The 27,407-nt window shown below is 39.7% G+C and overlaps 2 protein-coding genes and 1 pseudogene across 2 annotated transcripts in view; all 3 read right to left on the minus strand.

Annotated features, from left to right (window-relative positions):
- The window catches only part of LOC102797832 (coxsackievirus and adenovirus receptor-like), a 47,226-nt gene extending 45,080 nt beyond the window's left edge, over window positions 1–2,146 (minus strand). Inside the window, exons 1-2 of the mRNA XM_087838773.1 lie at window positions 2,077–2,146; window positions 997–1,350 (exon numbers count right to left, since the gene is read on the minus strand). Coding sequence (XP_087694899.1) covers window positions 997–1,350; window positions 2,077–2,146 — 424 coding nt within the window. The remainder of the gene's footprint in view (window positions 1–996; window positions 1,351–2,076) is intronic.
- Window positions 2,147–19,982: 17,836 nt separating this feature from the next.
- Window positions 19,983–22,557, minus strand: LOC148103486 (uncharacterized; annotated as a pseudogene).
- A 914-nt stretch (window positions 22,558–23,471) lies between these two features.
- LOC148103487 (low affinity immunoglobulin gamma Fc region receptor II-like) lies at window positions 23,472–27,108 on the minus strand. Its single transcript, XM_087838775.1, has 7 exons — window positions 27,033–27,108; window positions 26,646–26,909; window positions 26,327–26,566; window positions 26,124–26,240; window positions 25,806–25,898; window positions 23,835–23,894; window positions 23,472–23,707 (listed from the first exon to the last, which is right to left on the minus strand). Exons 1-7 carry the CDS (start codon window positions 27,106–27,108, stop codon window positions 23,664–23,666), a joined length of 894 nt encoding a protein of 297 aa, XP_087694901.1. The 3' UTR covers window positions 23,472–23,663.
- Between the last annotated feature and the right edge of the window lie 299 nt (window positions 27,109–27,407).

The raw sequence follows: 27,407 nt of genomic DNA on the forward strand, positions 1-27,407 counted from the left end.
AAACCACACATCATCAAAACGGAATACTACTACTACTGATAATAATAACAATAATTTGCAATATTGCAATAGATCAGAAGCCAAACATGCTCAGTGTTAGCAGTAAATTCATAATAATAGATGTAAAGAACATGAAATGCTAACAGTAAAGTGTAGGCAATAACATTTTTTCAACACCTTTCATTATTCAGTATCTTCTCTAAACTTCTCACCTTGCAGATTAAAAAATGTCTTTGATCTTTCTTGGATCACTTTGGGTTTAATTTCCTGGGAATTGCCCACAAATGCTGGAGAACATTATTTTTTTTAAATTGTGGTTTCCAATTTTCAGTTGATAGATTTGCTGTTCCTGGTCCTTCGCTGTGTTCCTTCAGTTGAATGTCTGGTTTATTTTTATTTTTTTCCTTTTACTTGAGGAACTGTTAGCTCCTTATTTAACCATTGTCTCTGCTGTGGAATCTATTTGAAATTAAGCAACTCTTTTAGTTTTCTATTTGGACTCTATTGTTTTACTTTCTTCAGTCAGGCTCACTTTTGCTTTTCTGCCTTAAAGATGCAGGCTGCCATCTTTAAGCATTCTTATGTAAAATGCTCTGAGACATTTCAGTTCTACTGCACTTCAAGAGGAGGCTGGTATGAATCCTAACTCTGAGTTTGGTCATGCTTTCTGTAGAACAAAATTCCAACAACAGCGGCAACAAGAATCACAGCAGAAACCGACAAACCGATGATCACTCCAGCAGATGGTCCTGTGTGACCTGCAGGTGAGAAACAGGTGTGAGGTGTCAGCTGTCAGGTAGGTGATGAGTGAAGAACAGAACAGAATCCATTTCTTCTTCAAACTGCTGTCAGACATTATCTACTGCACTCTGATCACATCACTCAGACCAGCTGCTTTCTACAAAGTCTCATCAACAACATCTTTAGAAACAAACATCAACAACCAGGAAGCAGCTTCACCTCTGATCACACACACACTCAACTCTACTCACTCACCTGGAGGATCAACAGTCAGGTAGATGATGCTGATGGGGTCACCACTGAGATTAGCTCTTTTCCTGCGGTTATTTCCTGTCTTGACACGACACTCGTATGATCCAACATCATTTATTGTCACATCCTTCAGAATCAAAGACACGTCTCCATCCTTCATCTGTCTGTCCTGCAGATCCACCCGGTCCTTAAAAGATGGATGCTGGTCGTCTGGATCAAATCGATCATCCCGATACAAAAGAACATATTCATCTCCCAGGTCAGCTCTGCTCCACTCTACAGCTAAGATGTTGTTGTTTGGAGCTCGACACGTCAGAGTGACGTTCTGTCCCGACTGAGCTCTGATGGTTTTCTTGTCTGAAAGAGGAAACAAGTCAAAGTACACATGCACATTATGTTTTGCCATTATTACAATATTATTATTGCTATTATTACAACACATTACAAACATAATAATCAAATAATAAGCTAAAATACAAAAACATGTTTTTCTTATTGTTGATGAAGGTCTGTCAAGCAAAAGAAACCAGAACACCTACAAACAGCAATTCTGTATGTTCTTTCCCTCTTTTTCACTGTTTTATTTTTGTTTTATTTTATTATCTATTTCCATCTTTCGGTTTCTCTCTGACAGAGAGATAGTTTTATACCTTAATCTATTCCTGCCGACACCAAAGCCAAGAGGATGAAATATAAACATTTATACAGTGAAACATGTGCTGATAATAAGTGAACATAATGTGTGAGAGAAAGCAGCCTCTCATTATAAGACACTGTGAGTCTCTGCATGCTGCCTTTATGTAGCTACAGCTGTTTGTATACACTGAACTAAAAGCTTTGTATCTGCATACTGACTCCTGAAATCACAACACATCACACTGACACACACATAACACTTCTTTGTCTCTGTGCTGGGAACTCTCTGACCAAGCGGGTAAATCCACAGACACCACCAGACCTCGTGATGCCGTCACACAAACAGATTCAATATGAAACTAATTGTTTGGGAATAACATGTAAACCAGACTGATGTTTATTCCTCTTCATCTCAGAGGGAAACACTGTTTGGTTTATAAACCTCACCTGCAGAGACAAACACGAAGACACCGACAATCAGCAAAGTCGAGCAGAGCGACGCAGTTACAGGAAACATTTCCGTGTTCTTGTTTCTGCTGATCTGACTCTTAGTTTGTTCTAAAAGTCTGAGTCTGTTAGTTCAGTTCAGTTAATAACAGAACCCGAGTTAAAACTGTCTACATGAGTTTAACTTTGAGGTTTAAATAAAGCTGAAACCTTAGTTTTTAAGCCACAGGTTCAAACGCCACACTTTCGATCTCTCTTAAGGAAGTCGCATTAGAGTGACGTCTGTTACGCTGCGCTGTAGGACGACCATGAATAAGTGCGTCATGACTAAAGTATTTTAAGTGAATACCAGATCGAATTAACACTTGACTACACGAGGTTACATTTAAGGTTACATTTATACAGTGCTGAAAGTTTTGGTTTTCAGTCGCTCGTTCAAATTCCACACTTCCGATGTCTCTTAAGGAAGTCGCATCAGAGTGACGTTTGGTGGGTCAGACGATAACAAATAAATACGTCATAACTAAGGCGGTGAAATGTAATGTAATGATTTCTTTGAGACATAATAACTTGATTCTCTTTCACAGAGAAAAACGCTGTTTGGTTTTTAACAGTTAAATCTCTCCTGCAAACACAAACACAAAAACTGATCAGAGTAAATCAAACATTCGTCTGTTATCTACCTACTTTGTTCTAAATCTCTGAATCTGTTGGTTTTTTCAGTCAATAACAGAATATGACTTTAACAGTTGACTACGTGAGACCTCTCTCTGTGCCACGTCCACACTTCCAATGTCTCTTAAAGAAGTTGTGTTAGTGTGAACATTGGTAGATATTATTGTAGGACGATCATAAATGTAAAGCTGAGTGTTTAACAGGTTCAGTTCTTGAATGACCTCCACAGAACAACACAATCATAACCTCATCATCAATCATCAGCCACATACTACAGACCATCATCAGCCAAAGGACTTCAAAATGACGTCACTGTATAAAAATGTATATTGTACTATGGAGGAGGCATCATTTAGCTGTAGCCTCCATAAAACCACAGAAAACTTTCTCCACCTTTGTTCCTAAAAACTCTAAATTCTATAATAAATATAATATTTTTAATATAATATAATAAACTCTATAATTTTAAACACTTACTGTTCTTCTGAAAGAATCTCGGAAATCCTCAAAGTCTTTTCTGATCATCATGATGGAAAAAATATAAATAATAAATAATAAATATTTTAAAAATGTAAAGAGCAAAAAAAGGTACAAAAAAAATTAAATAAATGAAAGTAAGTACGGACCTCTGTACTAAACATCCAGAGAACAAACTGAGCTGTATTTCCTTTCCTGTTTTTATACAGACACACCTCAGATCTGTGACATCAGCACCCACAGCGTCACCTTAGCAACCACATTCCTCCACCTATCAGCTGTGAGTTCACATATTTAACAAACAAATACAAAGTCACAGCTGACTGTGAGCCCTCACAGTCAGCTGATCTTTCTGTCAAATAACTTAATGAAACTCTGAAATACAATAAATATTTCAGGTCCTTAAAGTACACACGGGTGGGGGCTGGAAACCCACTCCACCCGTCACAGTCTGAAGACAGAACGTGGTTTCTGTCAGTGTGTGAGGATCAGTATGATGTATAATAATGTGAGTAAACTTCAGCAGGTTCATGTCTGTGATGAACAGGAACAAGCAGAGGTGCTCTGGATGTTTGATCTGATAATTCAACGTCTCACCATGTGGGACAGGAGACTGTCCAGCACAAGTTACAGCCTGTCAGAGTGTCGCTCACATTTACTGACAAACAACAGACGCGTCTGTTACTGTTTCTGTCTGCTTTTATTCTAAGCCCACCTTTTATTTCCTGTCCTGTTCTTGTTTTGTGCTCGTGCTCTGTCTGACTGTGAAATGATTTCACTTCAGTGCAGCTAAAGCTCCTGTTAGAGCGAACATAGCTGTGGTTAGCTCCACCTGCCCGTCTGTTAGAATATAATAGAACCAAATACAATAAAAACATCCTGTTACTGATTATCAGGATCATTAGTTCAAAGTAACAAAGTCTATATATTATTATTATAATTGTTTTAACATCACACTGAGATCCAGCATAAACTGTTCATTTAAAGGAAATTTGAAGCTGATTATTGCAGTAACTAAATATATTTACTAAAGTGAAACTCATGACATAGCCTGTTTAAAAACACTGATTTTACAAACCTTAAATATTCTTTTCAAATGCAACATGTCTAAAACCAATAAATCAAGGTCATTTATTCAATGATGAAATTATTAATCAGCTCCTCAGCACCACTGTGTTGATGGTAAATAGCTGTGTGTCAGTATCCTGGTCAGACTGGTTCAGCAGTAAAATCATGTGTCTGTGTGTGAATCATATCAGATTTCCTCTTTGGTGTTCAGCACATTCATCAGCTCTATTTGAACTTGGAGCTCCATTATTTTTATTTCTGTTGATTTGTTCTCGTCTTGTTTGGATGTAAAGTCAAAGCTTCATATCAAAGCTAACATTCCTGTGTTTATCTCTGCGTGTCTAACAATCAAAATGGTTTAAAAACTCTACTTTCATTTTTTTCTCTTTTAGTTTTTGTTTTCATGTCAAACTAAATATTTGAACAACTTAAGTGTCATACGTTTTTCTTCTAATGAATTAAATTATCAGTAACTCCTTTGAAATGATCATCTTGATTATTTCTCAGTTTACTTTTCCTCCTCTGAGGTGAGAACATAGACAGAAATATGTCAACATGATCATTTAAATCCAGCAGGGAAAATTCGATGAAAGTTGAAGAGAATGTAACAAAGAGAAACAAACGATTACATATTAACTTTGTTTCTCTGTGCTGACAGTGAGTGAAGATTGGATAGGAAACATTTTATGGTCTTTTGCTTGTCAGTGAATTATTTTGGGTGGTGTTTTTTAATTTAATCAGTCTGTAGAAATAAAATAGAAACACATTGTAGCTCAAGGCTGTGAGAAGCAGGTATGCTGAGGGTGCAGTAGCAATTCCTGGTGAATAACTTCACAAAAGGTAAGTTCTTTTGTAAACAGCAGAGTACTAATGTGTAATTCCACCTTTACTTTGGTCAAGAGCTCAAAGACTATTTGCAGGTGAAGTCTATATTTTATGTTTATCTTTTCTATGATTACTCTTTTGAATTTAAAAGTTATGTTAATAGCTAGAAAGATCCTAAAACGATTTTATTCCTCTGTGGGCCAGGGATAAACAAACAAACAAAAACTACCTACTTCTAACAGCTAAATCTTGCCGGCAGACACAAACACAAAAACACCAACAAACAGAGAAACTGATGAGAGTAAAGCAGACATTCCTCTGTTATCTAGTTGTGATAATCTGCTTTGTTCTAAATGTCTGTGTCTACTTGGTATTTTCACCGAAAAACAGAATTTGAGTTTCAATCTGACTAAGATTAAATTCAAGGTTTAAATAAGTCACTGATTACGATAACAGATCTGAGTTTGAGCGACTTAGTTGACTTTCCCGTAAGTGTTGATGAAAGAAGAAGTTTGGGTAACTACATATAAGTGCTTCATAATAAACTGTTAGCTGTCGCCTCCATAAAACCACATCTATTCTGAAGAACTTCGTCCACCTTTGGTATCCAACCTGTTAATCCACTGAAGATCATAGCAGCATTTTAGAAACCACACTCCTGTCTTCTACATTTACAAAGTAACAAGAAGTGAACTTGTCTCAGTAAAACAGGTAGATGTGTAGAAACAACATCCTGTCTGTTTAGTGTACGTGAATTTGGAACAACTTGTTCTAATGAATAAAAGAAGATGTCACATGTACCTAAAGAACACAGTTATTTTCAAAAACAACACAATTCTTAGCACACAATAGGCAAAAACAAGAGAGTGAACGCTCAAAATAAAACAACAACACATTAATCATAAATCCAGCAGATCTGGAAAATATAAACCAAACACTTACTCTGTTCCTGGTGTTGTCTACATCCTGGAATTCACACTCAGAGTAGAAAAGCGCTGCGTAAGAACCAGTCCATTAACCATTTATGATTTCTTCTTGAAATCTTCAAGATTAAAAAATGAAATACTAAAAATCCCATTTAAGTTCTGTGAAAAGCTGCATTCAAATTAATCATTTTTACAACAAGCACTACAACTGTCACAATCTAGAGACACAATCTTCAAAGTTTTACGGTTTTAATAAACTGAACCATCTGTGAGGAACAGAAACAAGTTCAGGTTAAAACAGTGCATTCTGGGAAACTTTGAAGGCTCATATGACCATGTGGGAAATGTGGGAAATGTGGCTGCTTACAAAGTAAAACAAAAAGGCCGATGGAAGTTTCCAACATAATGTCTCCTCACCTCAAAACTAATGACTTGATATTCTGATTATTCATCAAATACTCAGTAGCTTTGTGTTGGTGGAAAATGTCTGTGTGTGTCTGTGTGTGTCTGTGTGTGTGTGTCAGTATCCTGGTCAAACTGGTTCAGCAGTGAGTGCTTGTTTATTGTACAGATGAACTTTGTGTGCTTTGTTTTGCATCACATGATCTGACATCAAAAAATGAAAACACAAAGTTTCTTTCCTTCTCCATTTTTATTTTGTGTTCATGAAACGTCTGACAGTGAAGCGACTTCATGTGTCAGTAAAGCTAACATAGCTGGTTAGGTTGCATTTAAAAGAAATCCAAGATGGCCATGATGATGCCAGTGTTGCCAGTTGTGTTAGTGTTTTGTTTCTGACAATTCTTGTCACCTAAATCAGCTCCCAGCTGGTATATGAACTAGAGATGGCACGATACCACTTTTTAATGTCCAACACTGATATCATAAACTTGGATATCTGCTGATACTGATATGAATTCAATATAATGTGTTTTGTAATCAATAAAACGTTTTTTTTTTAATATCTTGCTGCATTTGTATAAGTTTATACACAAAATCTAATCTGTTATTGCAAAAAATACACTGCACCCAAAATATTTCATAGTTCAGCAATACTGATCAATCTAATAAACCTAAACCAACACCATCCTCCCTATTCTGGTATTTTAAACAGTACTTAGTGGAAATATTAAACAACCTAACTAATAGGGTTGCCAACTCTCAGCAAAAAAATAGGCCACACCCCCCCACCCCCCACCCACCCTCCGCCTCATAGTGCTTAATTGACTTTAATACACATGTAAAACAAATGCACAGAAATCAATTATTTTTCTACAATAATTAAATAGATTCAACATCTTCCTTCAACAGAATTGCAGACTGCACAGATGGTACCTTCCCAAAAGGAAAAAGTACTATATGTCACGGGGGCAGCAGTCATGTTGTGGAATGAATGAGGACCCAAGATGCAGATGGCGGTGGAGATGCGAACTCCTTTTAAACTGCCTTGGAGATGTCAAGGCTTGGATGGCTCAGATATTTTTACAGCTTCAATGAAAACAAAACAGAGAATTAATTTGAGAGTATTAAAGTTATAAATGCCTAAACGATCTTGCTCCTCCATACCTTTCTGAGGTACTTCAGCCTTACATTCCCCCTCAGATCAGCCGACCAGCTGCTTTTGGTTGTCCCAAATCCAAACTGAAACTTAGAGGAGAACGATCTTTTTCAATCATGGCTCCCTAACTTTGGAATATGTTAGCTTTAAATTTTAGACAGGCATCTTTGGTCCCTGTTTTTTAAATCTCTTCTGAAAACACACCATTTTTTCTCAGTAGCGTTTAGACTGGTGTGAGTTGATATACTTTTCACACTTTTATGTGAGTGTTTTAATGTGAATAGTTTTGTCTTTTGTTTTATTTAATTATTTTTGTACAGCACTTTGGGCAAACTTTGTTTTTTAAATGTGCTATATAGATAATTTGTATTTCTATTTTGTATTTAGAAACCACTAATCTATAAATCAACATTAAACTTTCCAGATGATGCTTATCGGATCATTTGTGACTGCTAATTACAAATTATTCAAACTCACTGGAATCAGAAACAGCATTATTTTACTTATTTAACAAACAACTTTTGAATCCACACTAAAGTATTCCCCTCTTAGTGTTTTGCATGGTGTGGAGGGCTAAATATTAATGAATTCAGTGTGACACCACTGCCACCATGAGGTAAAAGTGAAACATTACACAATTATAATAAATATGATTTAGAAAAGAAAAGACACATTTGTGGGATCATAAATTATGCTTAATGCACTGGGTATAATATTGCACAATATGCATGATTTATTCTTTCCCAGATGTACCTTTTGTTAATGTCCTATGTTGTGCAGAACAGAAGAAGAACTGATCACAGTATCAGAATTCAGTTTTCCTAAGATGCTCCCAGCCAAATCACAGGAGTACAAATTGTTATGTTTGTTGTTGTGTTATGTTAATCAATAGATTAGTACGGCTGTCGTGCTGTTATGACAGAGTATAAGGGCCATATTAAGAAAAAAAAAATCACTTCAATTTTGAAATTAAACTCTTAAATCATATTTGAGAAAGTTGACACAAGGCATCTACACAAAAACACATTCTTTATTTCACAAGACTGTAAATATTAATCTTTGCGTCTGTCCACTGCCAGCTAATTCATTTAGTACAAATCTGGCTAACTCGTCCATGTTTGTGTGTTTTTTTCCTTTTAACCAGAAGAGATGGCACAGATTTCTGCGCCATCTCTTCTAACTTATTACTACATTACTAACTTATTACTACATTGTGTTTGTTACTGAACACATTCGTACGTATCACTAATTCATCTTTACTGGTGTATAAGCCTTTTGCACATTACTCATTTAGCCTCAAATACAAAATATTAAATGTTCCAATAAAAAATACACAAACAAATTATATAAAACATAAAAAATGTGTTTTCTTTTTATTCACTCTGGTCTGAGGTGCTGGGGGGACCAGTTAGAGACCAGCAGCTGGATGCAATGGTTGGACTGGTGGACTACTTCAGTGAAGAGTAGACGACGTCTGGCTCTGGTTTAAAGTCTGAACACAAACACACACAGTTCAAACAACAGGAAACATGATTACAAGCTTTGTAGTTCAATCAAGACCTCCAACCTCCACCTCTCTGCATCGCACACAGTCCCAGTTCAACTGGGTCAGAGCTCTGAGTTTGATCCAGGATGAGGTTTCATCAGCTTATCTTAGCATGATGGATGCAAACAGGTTTAGCAGCTAGCTTGTCTCTATGCAAAGTCAAAGATAAAGAGCAGCTGTACCTGGGCCTGCTTGTTCTGATGGTTGTTTGTCCATAACTGACGTTTTCACTTCTCACTGCTGAGTAGACCACAACTACAAAATACATTTCTGCAAAATAAAACAAAACTCATTGAAGCTATAACAATACACCAGTGCAGCTACACACAGTAAAACATATTTACTTTTTCTAATGTGTCATCACGAGAGTCCATGACAGTCGGCCATTGCAAGAGTCACATTTGTAACCAGATTAAATTGTCTATTCTGAAAAATAGTCAGATTGTCTTTTCTTATTTAATTCACTTAATGTACAGAATTCACATGCTTGCTGCATACATGCTACTACTGCACATTCACATAATGTATCACATCACATAATGTATATATTAGACCCATTTCTGTAATATACTCACATATCTATATTATTGCTAATATATATTGTAATATATCTATATCATGGCTAAAGCACTTCTGGATGGATGCAAACTGCATTTCGTTGCCCTGTATATGTTCTTCCTCTACCCCCCCCACCCCCCTTTTTGCACAAGTCGAGGAGCGTGACAGGTTACATTTCACTGTGTGTTATACTTGTATAACTATGCATTTGACAAATAAAGAACCTTGAACTTGTCCACCCCAACACTGTTTGTGTGACTTCCCAGAGTTTATCGTCCAATACAGTGAACAAATTACAAGAACATGTAAAACTTTCTTTCTGTTCTTCACACGGTTCAGTAACCTGAGAAATGTGATGTGTCATGAACAGGAGGAGCTACATGCCACTGATGTTCTGCTTTATAACCAGAACAACTAGTCTTAACACCTCTGCTGTGAAACACTGAGTGACCACAAAGAACTGTGTTTCTGAGAAAGATGCAGGTGGACGACCACAAAGCTGCCATCTTTTTCCACTGCAGACTGACACTCTTCACCACAGAGCACAAAGCAAACATGTTCTCACAACATGAACACTATTATTAGACAAACCAGTAAACACCTCGGTGAGAACGTTCATGTGTGATGGATGAACTGTAATCAACAACAGGAAGTTGCTGCTGTGGTTTTACAGTCTGGAGAACTTTGAAACAGTTAAAGCCTATTTTACTGCCTATTTCTCAGACCTAGTTTCTAAGAGCAGAGGTAACCCCCAAGGTGTTATTTAACACCATCAAATAACACTGCTCCTGCTCCACGTGCTGTCCCAATTACTTTGAATGAAGATTGTGAAAATGTTTGTTCTTTCTTCATTAAAAAAGTCAGTAATATGAGGAACAATTTTTCTCCTCTGTGCCTCTGTTGTCAGCTCCAACTCCCTCTAGGCCTGTTATTTTAGAAATTTCTTTACCAGTGTCCTTACCTGAGCTGGTCAAGTTAGTTGAATCAAGTTAGTTGATTAAATAAAAGTGATTTATTACTGTTACTGAAGGATACTCGCCATACCAACACCAACTAGATATTAAAATCTTAATATAAAATAAGTAACAGTGGGTGGACATTAGGTAAGGCTGCACTTTTTGCAGCGATCTCGTATAGAAAACTATTCCGCACGTATATAAAACAGGTCCGCGGCTCCGAACCGTAGTAAAGGGACCTCTGACTAATACGTCGGGTTCATGTCGGGCTCATAGCAGAAAACTAGCTTTACTTTGTTGTCTGGGTCAACTTTGCTAGCGAGAGACAGAGAGAGGCGTTGAAAGGCTGCTCCAACAGAACTTATTGTTTTTGGAGGAAAACACGAACACGGTGTACAGTCGAGTCTTAATAGCTTACTTACAACTGGGCTCGTCAGGCTCTCTTCTTGGCTGCAGTGGTTATTATTATATTTACATGCTTCCAGCTCCCGTTTTTGCTCGATGACAGCTCGTACTTTTCCTTTTTCTCCCTCCCTCGCTCACAGACACATAACGTGTATGGCAGTCCATTCTCCCTGCAGCACGGACTACACTGCCCATGAGGCTACATTCTATAGAGCATTGCCTGTAACACTCTGCCTATTCACTTCATGTTAAATATTTTTTTAAATATTTTTAAAGTAGAGGTGACATGGGCCGTGAGATTAAGACACAGGCTTTAGAGCCTCTTAATGCACGTTTTGTTTGGGTTTCCACCAGCGTGGAATTACCAAAAATAGAGAGGGGACAGACTAAGATATGAAACAGGAAAAGACCGCCGTGTAATCCCTTTATTTCAACAAAGTAACTGTATTCTGAATACCACCTTTTTAAAGGGTATCGGAATACAGATACTCATATTTTGTATTTTCAATATGTAACACCAGTACATGTTACTCCCTGATAATGCATTGCTTTAAATGGAGGCAATCTTGAGGGATGGCTGTTATGTGGAAAGGCACCAGCAGCACACATCGTTGTGTGCCTCATCTTTTTGTCTTTTACCCGGGACAATCTGCCATTTTTTGGGGGGGATTAGAGATCTGATCTAGATTATCATATTAAGAGATGGGACACATCGTCAGTAGTGGACCTTGGATTCATCGGGTGTTTCGTCCATTATCACTAGACACCCTCATCCAAGGAGGACCTCCTGGGTTGTTCAGGCCCTGGAGTGTGTCACTGGTTTATGTTAAATTGTTATTTATCTTATTCTTTCTGCTGTTTAGTTTTCTACAATTTATTCTATTTATTCACTGCAACTGAGAAATACTTAACTCTTTATGTCTGTGAAGGTTCTCAGTCATCCAGGTCATCGTAGTCAAAGTAGCTTAACTTACCTCTTTAGCATTTATGGAGCCTCACTTCTCCAAAGGGATAGAAAAGGTGATAAAGAGAATGTATGTTTCAGCTGCTGATTGGCTCTTGTTGAGGTGGGGCAACTATGTTTGTTGCAGATTTCAAATGAAATTCTCCTTGTAATATCTCTATAATGTTTTGGGTTTTTATCATTGTTATTGGTTTTCAGTTGTTCTTTTGTAAAAGTCTTTACATAATTATTAATACGAATATTAAAAACAGAGCTTTGACCTCACATGCGAGGGCAATGACCCACAGCCCACCATAAAGAAAATATTAATAATATTACCTTGTCTTTCTTTGTCAGATTGTTCTTGATGAGCTGATATCTTGATGACGACATGAGTGATGAGATTGTCTTCTTCACCTCCTTCTTGATCTGCTGAAGCAATCCAAACTCATAATAATAATACGGATTAAATATCTAAACATTTGGTATCTAACCAGGTGTGTAGTCTTGGTGCCATTGGCTTGGCTTGGTCTGTGGGAAACCTTGTAGTTATTTTTGACCAGATTATGTCCTTCAATGTGCATATTAAACAAAATATGTAACAGTGCCGTTTTCCATGTCAGTCTCAAAGTGATGCTGAAAATCTAAATTCCCATGATGAACTGAGTGTTTCTGTGTCTGTTTAGCTAACTATGTGTTTTTTTACACCTCTCTGCATTTAAATATTATTAATTATTATTCATTGTTAATCTCTGACTCTCTTCCACAACATGCCCTTGACCTGTCTTCATGCCCTCATGCCAACCAATCACAGCAGATGGCCACCCCTCCCTGACCCTGGCTTCTTTCGGTTAAAATGGAGGTTTTTTTTCCTTCTCGCTGTCACCAAAGCATTTGCTCATAGGAGGTCTTTTGGGTTTTTTCAGGGTTTTTAAAAAAAAAAATTAATCAATTATTTCTTATCACAGGGTCTTTACCTTGCAATATAAAGGGCCTTGAGCCCATTGTTTAGATTCAGCACTATAAATATATAAAAAAAGAACTGAATTTAATTTATTTGAATAGATTACATTTAACAAAGTTGTTACTGTGATCATAATGAATGTGAACTAAACAAACTTAGACATGAAAGATCAGGAAGTCTGAGTCTCACCTTCAGGTTTCCTGTGAACACATCGTCTCACCAGCAGAACCAGTAACACCAGTAGAACCACAAAACAGACTGATCCAACACATGACAACACAGAGAGAACAGGAGGAGGTGTGGATGTAGGTGGAGAGGTGGATGCAGGTGGAGGTGTGGTGGTGTGTTTCTCTGAAACAAAGCAAACACAGTCATTAAGTTGTCGTCACATTGTGAATGTTGAAAGCTGCAGAAACACAGACAGGTGAGTGTGTCACCTGTGACAGTGATCCAGCTGGATGGAGACTCTCCATGACCGCTGATGTCACACTTGTAGAGGCCTTCATCAGACCTGGAAACATGCTGGATGGTCATGTGACCTGTAGGCTGCTTCCTGATGAGGGAGCCATCTTTATAGAAAGCAGCTGGGAGGTTGGAGGGAGTGGTCTTTGTTTTACAGAGCAGAGTGACGTCATCTCCCTCCATCACAGGGAGGACAGGACTCTGCAGGATCACTGATCCACCTCAACACAGAGACAAACTACAGCATTTCATCCATTTACACACAGCTTCATCAACACTAACTCCACACACTCAGCTTACCAGTGACTGTCAGGTTAACCATGTTACTGATGGGACCCTCTCTGGACTCGCACCAGTAAACTCCACTGTCATGAAGCATCAAAGAGGTGTTACAGGAAGAACCAGCTGGTTTTCCCCATGTACTTCCACACTGAGTCCTCTGTCGTGTGCTTGTGTTTCTCCTCAGAGTCCATCCAGCAGAGCTGTCGTCCTCCTCACAGCTCAGAGACATGAAGTCTCCTTTAAAGAACTGAGAGCTGCTGGGACTCACAGTCAGACGAGCTGTGAGGGTTAAAATGAAAAACTTATCATTTCTTGTGTAGACTTTCAGCTGTCATTTGAGGTCATTTCCTCCATATTCAAGTTGGATGAAGGGTTTAGGAGTTTCAGCTACCTAACTTCTGCCACCGTCTTTATTGAGTGACCAAAAAAATTAACTAGACAGTTATTTATTTATTCATTTCATGGGCAGGTATTGCAATTCCATTATGTCATTATCAGTTAAGATATGAGGCCTTGAGTTGGTTTGAGTTGTTGTGCTTGGATTTAGAAGATTTTGCTGTGGACCAACAACATGCAGTTAAAGCAGCTCTCAATGCAGGTGAATCAAGCCACCCTTAAGCTGCAGAAGGAAAAAAAACATAAAAACATCTGAGAAATTGCCTTCATGAACTAAGCAATGCGAAAAGACCTGGATATCCATGGAAGACAACAGTGGTGAATGGCCGCATAATTTCAATACTGATGAGAAACAATCCTTAGTAGCCAACTGAGGGAACAATGCATTTTCTACCATTCTCTTTATGTCTACCATTACAACTAAACTGCATGGAAGTAAATCCACAGGGTTCACTGAAAGGTGCAAGCCACTCATGAGCCTCAAGTATAGGAAGACTAGATCCGACTTTACTAAATTAAAAAAAAAAATCATCTAAAAAAGTTGTAAAAACGTACTTTAGACTGATGAAACCAAGATCAACCTCTACCATAATGATCCAAAGCGTAGTGTGATGGCTTGGGAGTGCATGGGTGGGAGTGGCACTGGGAAACTAGCGTTTATTGATGATGTGACACAGGATTTACATTTATTTATCCTTATCCTTCATTTCATCAGTTTTATAAGTGAGATCCATTGTGAAGCATGAACACAATCAGGTCATATCAGTGAGCATTTCTCAGGTTTAAACTGTGACAGAAGAAGGTTACTGACCTTGGTTTGTTGTGCAGCTCAGCAGTGAGATCAGAACTAAAGAGAAATGACACTCAGGTTGATTTGAGGTGAACATAAAGAACAACTCCACACAAACAGTTGACAAACACTGACATTGACACAGTGGTTTGAATTTTATTTTTGGATTTATGGGGTAGCTCACATTCTGGTGTTTTATTATTTAGTCATGAGTTTGAATGCTTCTGAGTTTTGTGTCTATGTTTGCAGTTCTTAGTTCCTTGTTTGCTGATGTTAAGTCAGTCTTGTCTCTTGTGTTAGTGTTTATTTCTTTATGCTTGTGTCTTATTGTGTTCAGCTTTTTCTTCCTCTTGTCTAGTTACTTAGCTTCGGTTCACCTGTGCCTCATTTTCACCAGCTGTGGCCTTTCTCTCTAATTGCCTCATGTTTTTATTTAAGCCCTCAGTTTTCTTCAGTTCCTGATCACCTGCAATCTGTGTGCTCTCCTGCTTGTCTGTTAGGCAGTCCATGTTAGTGGTTTTTTTCTCCCCCCAGTCAGTTAGTGCCAAAATTCCTCTGATTATGTTTTGTTTAAAGAAAACACATTTTCACATGAGTCTTTCTGCCCAGTTCTGGATTTGGCTCATTTGGCTCACACTTTGCCTGTATCACAAATACACTAACCACTGCACCTCTCCGCTACCTGTGCTGTTAAAACTAATTTAAATAACATTTTTATACTGTTTTAATCAACATTTCTGGAGGAACTTACGGACAAGTATTTACAGAGTGTGGACTCAGCTTTTACTGTGATCATTATGTACATGCTGAGTATATACTTTACAAATTATCTACTACTTAAACGTATTCACACAGTTTGGCATCTCCATCTGCTATCCCAATTTTTATCTAAAAAGCAGCTCTTACTGTGGTCACTTATGTGTTTCCTCGACTCCTGAGCAAAGATAAAGAGTCAGTTCAGACCTGCAGTTGGTCCTCGTGGTGTTTTGAACTTGAATTCAGCCTGATTTGTTTTTCATGTCTTCTCCTCCATCATCAGTTATCAGGAGAGCAGACAGTCAAAGTACAAGAATTCAAACAAACACAGAGATTCTACTTACAGAGCAGACACAGCACAGATGTTTCCTTCATCGTCCTTCTCACTCATTTGAGCTTTTTTTTTTTCATTTCTGTCACTGACACCAAGTAAAGCCCGCCCTCTTCCTCTGAGCACCAGCTTTTCTATTGGTTCAAAGAAAGTGGTGGGGGGCTCACTTTTTTCTTTGTGATATGATGATGCTTGATAAAGTTATTTTGAAATCTAACTACAGTCACACTATAGTCCCTTTAAAAAAAAAAAACTATTGTTTTAATATGATCCAGTATTTTCTATAAACATCTTTATATAAAAATCTGAGGAATAAGGTGTCCTCTGTTCTCAGTGATCTGTAGATTGGTTGATAATCAAATCCATTTCCATGTAGTTACGTCCCCCTCAGTGAGAGAGGCAGATATGAGCTGAAACACAGGAATCAAACCAGGGACGCTGCTGTTATGGAGCTGAACTGGAACCATTCAGACACTGAGGCGCCTCTGAAAATATTTTAATTACAGGTGTCCAAAGACACACTGGTTTCCTTTTTTACAGACATATGCCAGATGCAAGGCCAAGTCGGGGGGTGGAGGCATCAGTCCGCATGACTGGCCTGAACCGGTCCTGCAAGACGCAAATACCGCAACTGATCGGATGTTTTCAGTCAGCCTGCAAGACGCCAGGCAGACCAGGGAACGACAGCTACCATCGATGGGCACCCAGCACCCGCTTCCCAAAGAGGGGCTGGCTGCCACGTTCAAGTGGTAAAACCACATAAAAGTGGTGGCTGAGGACCACGTGGCGACCACACAAAATGCGGAGAGGGAGGCCACAAGGCCCAACAAGTGGCCACCCCACGTGTTGAGTGTGCTCGCACACCCGAGGGGAGAGGGATTGCTGCCAAGGAGTAAGGCTGGCGGATTGCCTCTACAACCTTAGGGACGACTGGGACTTGGACAGGGGCCTGCCCAGGATCCTGGGATGGAACGAGACAAACAGTTGGTCCATGGTCCAAATTGGCTGAGTACATGCAACGTACAGCGCCAGTGCTTGTAGAGGGCAAAGGGCCCAGAGTCGCTGCGCCTCCTCCCAGTCCAAACCTTCTGTGGGAGCTGACCGCAGCTTAACTGACTGGGGAAGGTGGAAATCTGAGAGGACTTACGGCAAGAAGGTAGGGTTCGGCCAGAGGACCACCCCCTGGCCTTCTGGCAGCCACCTGCAGCATTCACCATGGACCGACAGCGCCTGGAGCTCACTAATTTTTCTGGCGATGAAGAAAGGCGGCCTTGAGCGGCAGCCGCTTCAACTCTGCTTTTTCCAGAGGCTCGAAGGTAGGGCGCTGGAGGGCATGAAGGACCAGGTCCAGATCCCGGGGGGAATGGGGACCCTGGTGTACGATCTGGGCACCCCTCAAGAACCACGAAATCAAAGCAGTGTTGGCGTGGCTGAGTGCGATTGCAGCCACCAGCCCACGCAGGGTAACTGCGGCTCTGCCTGCCTCTAGCTGGGACTCCAACTGCAGCATTCAGGCCCATGAGGCGGAGACACAGGCTCCAGTTCACCCAAGAGCGGAGGCTGAAGTGGTCCAGGCACACCCTGAGGACCCGCTACCGTTCCACTGTGAGGGACACCAAGCCCCTGATGGAGTCCAGGTACATGCCTAGAAAGGTGGTACTCTGAGGTGGTTCCAACCTGCACTTCTTGGGATTCAGGCAGAGCCCCAGAGCCTGAACATGGGAGACCAGAAGGGCAACATGGCTGCGGCACTGTTCTATTGAGGAGGCGCAGACCAGCCAGCCTGAGGCCCCACAGCCTCATAGGAGCGAGGGCGGTGTGCACACACCTGGTAAAGGTTCGGAGTGCCAGGGAGATGCCAAAGAGGCGAGCGCGGAAATCCAAGATCTGCTCTCGGACCCGAATCTGAGGACCATCAACATCTTGCACTTCAGGGGCCGGAGATAACAATTGAGGCCCCTGTTGTCCAGAATGGGACAAAGACCCCCGTCCTGCTTGTCGACCAGTAAGTAGTGGGAGAAAAACCCCACTTTGCGGTCCCCAACGTCCACCTCCTGTATGGCCCCCTTTGCCAGAAGCATCACCAGTTCCTCCTGCAGCACCAGGGCCTGCTTCGGGTTGCTCACGGGGTTAAAGGTTGGGACATTATGTTACAGGGGGTCTGCGGCAAAACTGCAGGCGATAACCCTGGGTCATAGTGGAAACCACCCACGGGTCCGCCCCCAGGGCTGACCAGGCCACCCTGCGCTGCTCTGTGGATAGGGCTGGGTGGCCTGGCTCCAAGAGATGTCAGGGGGGAGGGGGTGGCTGGAGGACTGAGAGACTCCACATCCTCCCTGCCTGCCCTGGGCGTGACTGCCGCGTCTACGAAAGGCTTCCAGCTAGGGTGGAAGAGCTCCAGGGTCTCTAGCTGGGTCAGGTTGAGGCACAGAAGCCCTGGGCCTCTCCACCCTGTCCAAACTCCTGCGCAGGCCTCATGAAACCTACTAAGCAGTGCCGTGAGTCTCTGTAGCCTGCTGCAGGAGCCAGGCCGCACCTTGGTCGAACATGGCTGAAGGGTCAACCGACAGTCTCATAAGGCAGTCCCGGTCGCCCGACATGGAGCCAGGACTGAGACAGCCACAGGTGGCGGCGTGCTACCCAGAATGAGCCTAAAGTGCAGCCCATAGCAGTGGCCTGCTCTTTCATAAGCGAGGCTAGGTGAGAGGAGGCAGACAGCAGCTCCCCTACGCCCGAAAGGGCAACCAGAGGGTTCAGGGGCAGATCCACCAGGTGCCACAGTCAATCTGCTCTTGGCCATGCAGAGCAGCAAACCGCTTACAGGCAGGGGACCAATGATGCAGGGCTGTAGGGGATCAAACTGCCTGCATACCAGGTCCTGAAAATCAAGAAGCAGTGGCACCTGCAAGAGGTGGCGCTGAGGCTGCGTGACATCATCAAACATAGAGGGTACTTAGACGGGTTATGCTTAAATCTAATGGGAGGTTGAGAGTGCCCATTGTACATGCACGGGGGGTGTGGCAGAGAAGTGTGTACATGTGGCAGCTCTCCTGTACAAAATTGATACTGCAGTGCATCTACGAGGGAACATCACACCTACAGATGTCCAGGCTTACTGGATAATGCCCTCAAATATGAAGAAAGTGCAAGGAGTCCCAGGCCATGCAATCAACTACACCACCAGTACAGCAAGGAAAAGGGCACTCTTTTTTGTTACAAAGTCACACTTTTGTGACTTGTGTGGACAACCAAAGCTTTTGTAATTACATATGTGATGCCAGATGTAAACATGTGGGATAAAGGTTTAGCAGTGGCTCAGAATTTCTTTTACAAAGTTGTTATGTCAGCGCTCTTGGCCAATCACTACACTGATTCAGAACCCAGCGTTTGACGAGGACAACCTTCCATGGATGTTGCAACGACAATCAAAAAAAGAGAGAGAAAAAAAGCTTGCTAAGAAAACTGAGACAGTATTCCAGTTACACCCGTTTAGACACAACTCTAATATTGCAGGTTTGTTTTAAGATTTTTGGTTCGGTGTCACATTAGGGTGGACCCATCTTCCTGTACTCTGCACTTCATGTTTTATTTTACCTGTTTTTCTATAACTCACTGTGAATTAGTAGATCATGTTTAAAATGCTACCAATGTCATTCACAACATACATACTTTGGTGTATCTATTTTCTAATTTTGATTTATTTCATTTTATCGCTGTTGTTAAAATGTTTTCTCCTGTACAGGCCAACGCAATATGTCTTTTCAGGTTGTAGTATTACACAACATGTTCAGATCCAATAGAAATAAAATAAGTGTTTCATAATTAATTAAATTGTCTTTATTTATAACTGGCATTATTTTCTCATTTTATTACAGAAGCTTACAAGAAAGAGGAGAAATTGTATTCCGTTGTGCTTTATTAGCTGCTTTGTGGAAAAACAAAACAATGCAAACAAACCAAAAACATTTCAAAACAAACTGGAAAACAGTTATTCATCAGTTGATTGCTTCAATACAACACTTGGGCACATATTTGTCAGCGCACATGGAACGGCGACTATCTTATCCAGCAAAGTCATGTTTTCACCTTCACACGGCACCACTAAATCTAGATGTATGGTGTCATTCAGTATGGTGTACATTGAGCCTAGACAGTCTATAACTCGTTCAACATGGATCCTGACCTGTGCAAGTTTTCGTGTCTCTTCCACATCTTTTGCTTGTAACTGACTACGAACCTGGGTAAATGCTGGGATTTTTAAAGTGGCACCCATTACGGCAACACTTTCCGTAATATCAAAAACCCGGTCTGCGAGCACTATGTCCCCAGGTGATAGCTTCTCCAGAAAGCCATCAGCTATAGGTTTGTCACTGGTACGCCCTCCCCATGCTTTAGACATGAAAGAGGTGGTCCCTTGTGGTGTGATGCCTTTGAAATATTTAATTGTGTGCCTACTTTTGTATGTGGAATATGTCTTAGCGCGTAAATTTTGTGTTCTCTATAAAAACTTCAAAATAGTCAATAACTGTCACACGGTCACCAAACATCTCAACATACTGGTGTGGCACACTGGCCTATATGCAATGTATTTTAGCCCAGTGCACCAATGGGCTGAGGTGAGCGCACAGTAAATTTACAGTAATGTTAAACACAGTGGTTTTAGTTTAAGCTAAAATCAAAGAGGTGTGCAACATGTTCAAGTGGAAGGTTTAGTCTTAAATGCATGAAAGTCAACAAGAGCATCTGAAAATGAGATTTTTCTGTGAGTATCTGGTAAGATGGGGCTAATTTGTTACAGCACGCCCATTAGTAAAGCAACAGATGACAGCCCTGTGTTACGACCCGGCTCAAAAGCCGCAACATAAAAAAGGAGATGAATACTAGAGTGTTAGTGAGAAGAGGTTTTATCTTAAAATGGAAAACCAGGTTGGCTAAAATGGCTGGTACCACCAAGGCAAAGACAAGTGAAGTTCCAGAAAGCTTGCCTCAGGTAAGTTTTTATCCACACCTGACTAGGTGTGACCAATTAGCACCAGCTGAAAACATTGAGGAGATTAGGGGCTCCTGTGTAGGTCTTCACTTTAGAGTTGTTGTCTTTCAGGAAGTCCTTGTCTAATTAGTTTTTGGACAGTTCTTGTTTCAATTTTTGTTTTTCTTCCTGCAGGTGCACTATTTCTGTTAACCGTAGGGACACATTTTGTTCTCTGGGGGCTGATCTTTATTCTCATGCTGTGGACCTATCTGCTGTGGTTGGATCTCTGCTGCAGTTTCATTAGTGTCTGGTGCTGAATAACACACATACATACACAAAAACACAAGTTTATTTTAGGTGCTAAAACAAGATTAAGTACTAAAACACCACCAGACTTGGCACAACAGTGCTAGTTAAATAACATTTGATTTACAGAATTTTACTTTTAAACAAAGTAATCAAACGGGCACATTTTTATTTTGATATATAGATATTTATTTACTTATTTTAAAACCTCAAAAGCCAATTTAGGTGTGAAAAAAACCTTTCTGAATAAACCCAAACTTGTGACACGTTTAGAGGATGAGGAGAAATGTTTTTGAAACACATCGGGATTAAAGTTTATAGTAAACCAATCAGATAACAGGCAAACACACAGACAAGAGTTAATGGGTTTTGAGGCAAACACAACAATAAACGTACATGTACTGACAAATGGGGATGAACCTGAACTTCCCCGTTCATTGCTAAAGATGACTCGTTTAGGACATGGAACACCAAGAGTTTACAAATGTTGAATAAAACACAGAGAATTGTTAGCAAACTAATAGAATTTATTTTGTCTATTGAAATCTGTTTTAATTAATAAAATGTTTCCAAGATAAAACTTTTAAATGGATCAAATTTGACTGAAAAAAACAAAAATACAAGTGTGACACTGAGAATAAACTAGAGATGGAACGATACCATTTTTTTATGACTGATACCGATATCATGAATTTGGACATCTGCCTATATAGTGTATTTTAAAATTAATAAAACTGTTTTTTATATCTTGTTGCATTTTGTATTAGGTCATACTCAAATTTAAAAAGACCAAACACTTTAAAATGCAAAGAATACACGTCACCCAAAATATTTCACAGTTCAACAATGCTGATCTTTTTATTTAAACATTTAGCAGAACTTTAAATCTAAGTATTTGAAGCAATATTCAAAAATAATTTAAAATGCAATTTTATGCAGATTTCAAAAGCTCTTTTGTTCTGAAAAAAGAAGTGCAAAATCAAGACAAAATAATCTTTATATTCCACAACTTAAAATGGACCCTTTCATACTTAAATGTAAAGAGACATCCAGAGTGGAAATAAGTGCAAATGAAAGCAAACATGGCTTCATGACACTCATCTGTTATCAAGATGAATGTCAGTAAGCTGTTTCTATCACATTTAACCTGACGCTGAATGTTATGTCATTTCCATACAAACCTTAACACAAGTATGAAAGTTGTTTGTTTTTTAAAGTAAAACTTGAGTCTATCTTTTGTACGGTCAGACTTGGCAATGACAACGCACAGACGTCCGAGCTCCATATATCGGTTGTTAAGCTTAATGCAAGATCGCTTTGCAAACATTCAAAAATGAACTGACTCACTTGCTTTACTTCTCTGCGATAGCTCAGAGATTAAATGCCGGTTTGGCTCCAGATGCTTTCAGTGTGAAGCAACTCTACAACGCTGACAGGTCTCAAACACAACAGCCACTCTACTGTGTGACGCATACTGCTCCTTCATGCTAAGGTCACTACGCCATGTTGCAAGTTTTGTGAGGTGCTTTTGTGACATTTAATGGATCGGGTTACATTTTTTATTTCTCCCCGATATCCAATAAAGTAATTTAGGTCAGGATCGATACCAAGACTGTATCCGATCGGTCCATCCCTAGAACAAACAAGTCAAACCTGCTCAGTTCCTGTTTTATTTCTCTAAAGCGAAAGATGAAAACATTTTGTCTTTAAATTATATCTGTATAACTGTAATACTTGGACTTAACAGTAGGTGGCTGAAGACTCTAAATGGATGTTTTGGCTATGTTAGGCTTCAGAGTGGTTTAACCCAAGAGCTGGGACACATGAATCAGCCTGACTGATCATGCGTGTAAATTATCGGACACCAAACCCTTTCAGCTCTTTGCTGAGGAGGTGAGAACATTAGATCTTCTTAATGTTTTTTTTTTCAAATACATCCCCAGTTCAGTCTCAGAAGGCGACACAAATCCCTCTGCTCTTTGGTTTCTGGATGATATATAAAAATGCCAATCCTTTAGTCTCAAACATGCACATCCTGGAATGAAGCTGTTCTGTTTTCAGCCACTGAATGATTGAAAGAAGGGCATATATCAGTTAGCCACAAACAAATAAGTCAAATTTTCCATTTGATATCTTTTCCAAGCACACATGAGAAAACACATGACAATATTACTGCTGAAGAGTAACTGAGTGTGATAAGAATGAGAACAAACGCCATCAAACATAAATAAATTAAACATGAGAACAGTCAAGGACATAAATCATATTAGTAGAAGATAAAATTTGAAAACTCAAGTTAAAAATACATTGTGAGCATGCAGGTCTAATTCAGTGAGAGGGAACGGACCAGTTAGTGACCAGCAGCTGGACGTCAGTGGTTGGACTGGTGGACTACTTCACTGAAGAGTAGACAACGTCTGGCTCTGGTTTAAAGTCTGAACACAAACACACACAGTTCAAACAGCGTTACAGTTTTCTCTCTGACAGAAATGAGCCTTTAGATATTCTGTGCTTAAGTCATGATGTGGTTAGAATAAGTACAAAGATACAGAGCAGCTGTACCTTTTATTCTCTGCCCAGCAGTGACATCTTGTGTTGTATCGAGTGCAGCTGGATCATTCGCTGCACAATAAAACAAAGAAATGAATAAAGGGACAAAAACATAACTATTTTTGTTTATGTGGAGATTAATAAGGAATTTTTATAAATAGCGACAACTTTTCAAGCTTTTTCCTTTAAACAAACAAAACAAAAAAACATCCCCTCTGCTGTGAAACTATGGTTACCACATGAAACTGGGGATGTTTGTGTGAAAAAGAAAGAAAGCAGATGTCAGTTTCTTTCAGTTCTAACCAAAATTTCTCCACCAGGCACAAATGAAACCTGCTCTCAAATACAAAACAATTGTTAGACAAACCAGACAAGACCATGGTGAGAAATGTCACAACCTCAGAGAACAGTTATCTGGAATAAATAACAGGAAGTTGCTGCTGAGGGTTTTTTAGACAGAATTCTGGGGAATTCTGGGGAAAAGAAGTGGGAAGTTGTTGGTCTTTTAGTCCTTTGTGTATTAGAGAAACAACTGTGTATGTATATTGTGTGTACCAAACCCGGACACATCTGGGATTAATCTGAGCTGCTTCTAAATTTACTGCTCAGTTATGAAACTGGCAGAATTCACAACACATCTGACATCTGGCCTGTGTGAGGCAGACCTGTGACTGCCGCAACATGGGAGATATTGATTGGTGTTAGCTTTGCTCCAACTCACTGACAGGAAAGGGAAGTACTTCACATTTAAAGGGAAGGACCAAAGGGTGATAACTGTTTTGCAAAAAGGAAATGCAAACAATGTTACTGTAAGAAAATACTTCCAGTTTAGTGAAACACATAAAGGCATCCAAAAATAAGTTCAGTAAGTTTCAGTTCACAGTAAAATCCAAAGTATTATCCTTCTCACATTTTCCTGAAATCTCATTATTAGTTTGTTTGAGAGAACCAGAGCTTTTCAAAAGGGTCATTTTTTTTCAATGACTAAAAAAAAAAATTCCTATGGTAATGGTATGATATGGTATGGTAATGTAACTCTAACAATGTAACTGCAACATAAGTTGGCCACTCAGCAAACATCTTAACATTTCAGTCTTTGTCCCGGAACCAAATGTATTGTTACAATTTTAAATAAATGACCAGCAACCTTGTTAGTGTTAAAACACGAGTTTATGTTTAAATACGTTGGATGATCATTTTGTTTTTCTGTATTGAGACTTGAGTAATTCCACTGGCATTAGTACCACCTACAAAATTTCTGGTATCAGGACTCCTTAAGTGGATTTAAAAAAAAAAGAAAAACTCACCTGTTTAAACTTTATTAAAGCTTAAAGTTTGCATTCATAGGGGCGTGGCCTCTTTGACTTACAGGTGGATGGAGAAACTGTTATTAGCTGTATGCTAGGCTTCACCTCAGCTAATTGGAGTCCTTGAACTCTACATAGTTTGTTCTGTTGGTGCCCTCGGGAGCATTTTTAATGTCATTATATGACAAATAATACGTCTGATGTGCGATATGATGTGTGGTTCGGAGATGATGGTACTAGCAGAAAGACAGATGGCCAAGCTGGAGCTGTTAAAATTTTTGAGTTTTGTTGAAGCTTCAAAATGCCAGAAGCCCAGAAACCTGCGGGTGATGCCATAGTTAATCTGTCTATTGCATATAGTCTATTAAATTAACATGAACGCATAATAATGGAAAATAAAACAAAAAAACAAGTGACCCACATTTGCATGGTAAGCATGCCATGCAATAACGTGACTGGTCACTTATTTCCTGTTTAAGCTGCTGATAGGCTCTTTGGAAGAAAGCCCTCTGTGTTCACCTACATAGGTATTCACTCTCTGGCTGAACCTATAATTTATGTTTATTTATTTATTTATTTATTTATTTTTGATTATGTAATTCTAAATGTCCACACTTCCATTAAGTGTTCTAATTTTATGGACCACAACCACAAATCTTAATAAAAGAAAATTTACCTCTTTTTGGTTTGACTGGTTTTTGCTGACGATTTGATAAAATGACCTCAGTGTAGGTGACTTGGTTTTCTTGGACTTCTTCAGGATTTTCAGCTGAAAAAAAACAACAACATTTAACCCGAAATTAGTTAGGGGTAAATGAAGAGAATAAGAAATAGAAAAATGTTTAGAAAGAAAAATGTTTTTTCATTACTGTGTAACAGCTTGGAGGTACTTCCATTGGGAGTGAGAGTAAATATAAAAACATCTAATCACAATAGCTGTGTAGCTTATTCAGCAGAACTTTATTTATATAAAATCCAGAAGTCTAGGTCTCACCTTCAGGTTTCCTATGAGCACGCCATCTCAGCAGCAGAACCAGTAACACCAGTAGAACCACAACACAGACTGATCCAACAGACAACAGCACAGTGAGAACAGATGTGGTGTGTTCCCCTAAAATAAAGCAAACACAGTCATTAAGTTGTCGTCACATTGTGAATGTTGAAAGCTGCAGAAACACAGACAGGTGAGTGTGTCACCTGTGACAGTGATCCAGCTGGATGGAGACTCTCCATGACCGCTGATGTCACACTTGTAGAGGCCTTCATCAGACCTGGAAACATGCTGGATGGTCATGTGACCTGTTGACTCATTCCCAATGAAGATGCCATCTTTATAGAAAGCAGCTGTGAGGTTGGAGGCCTTTGTTTTACAGAGCAGAGTGACGTCATCTCCCTCCATCACAGGGAGGACAGGACTCTGCAGGATCACTGATCCACCTCAACACAGAGACAAACTACAGCATTTCATCCATTTACACACAGCTTCATCAACACTAACTCCACACACTCAGCTTACCAGTGACTGTCAGGTTAACCATGTTACTGATGGGAGCCTCTCTGGACTCACACCAGTAAACTCCACTGTCTGACAGGAAAAGTGTGATCTTACAGGAGCGACCTGCTGGTTGCCCAAATCCATCTGTTCCACACTGAGTCCTCTGTCGTTTGCTTGTGTTTCTCCTCAGAGTCCATCCAGCAGAGCTGTCGTCCTCCTCACAGCTCAGAGACACAGAGTCATATTCAAAGAACTGAGAGCTGCTGGGACTCACAGTCAGATGAGCTGTGAGGGTTAAAATGAAAAACTGATGATCTGTTAGACTTTACATTGTGAACTATGAACCCAATCAGGTCATATCAGTGAGCATTTCTCAGGTTTAAAGTGTGACAGAAGAAGGTTACTGACCTTGGTTTGTTGTGCAGCTCAGCAGTGAGATCAGAACTAAAGAGAAATGACACTCAGGTTGATTTGAGGTGAACATAAAGAACAACTCCACACAAACAGCTGACAAACACACAAACTCGTCTCTTTCTGATATATCTGCTCATTTTCTGTTCGATATCAGGAATATGTTTAAATAAAGTTCAGACTGACAAAAAGAGTGTTAATATAGAGCTACATTGTATCTCAGCTGCCACTGTGGGAGAGTTAATGTGACTGGTCAGCAGTTTCACATCCTGCTTGCATAGAATCACCATTTAACCTCAAACATTTTCCATTTTTTCTGAAGGAACTTCTTTATGATTATTACTGAAATAAAAGTATCCACAAAACTCTTGA

Source organism: Neolamprologus brichardi, chromosome 3 (genome assembly GCF_056152115.1).
Source record: "Neolamprologus brichardi isolate AB-2024 chromosome 3, ASM5615211v1, whole genome shotgun sequence".
Lineage (NCBI taxonomy): Eukaryota > Metazoa > Chordata > Actinopteri > Cichliformes > Cichlidae > Neolamprologus > Neolamprologus brichardi.

Bases quoted from the DNA above. Each gene is read 5' to 3' on its own strand.
- LOC148103487 (XM_087838775.1), bottom strand. From the start codon at position 27,108: ATGTTCACCTCAAATCAACCTGAGTGTCATTTCTCTTTAGTTCTGATC. The intron at 23,895-25,805 runs GTAAATTTTCTT...TTTATTGTGCAG, and splicing joins ACCAGTCAAACCAAAAAGAG to CGAATGATCCAGCTGCACTC. The intron at 23,708-23,834 runs GTACAGCTGCTC...GTTTGTGTTCAG, and splicing joins TGCTGGGCAGAGAATAAAAG to ACTTTAAACCAGAGCCAGAC.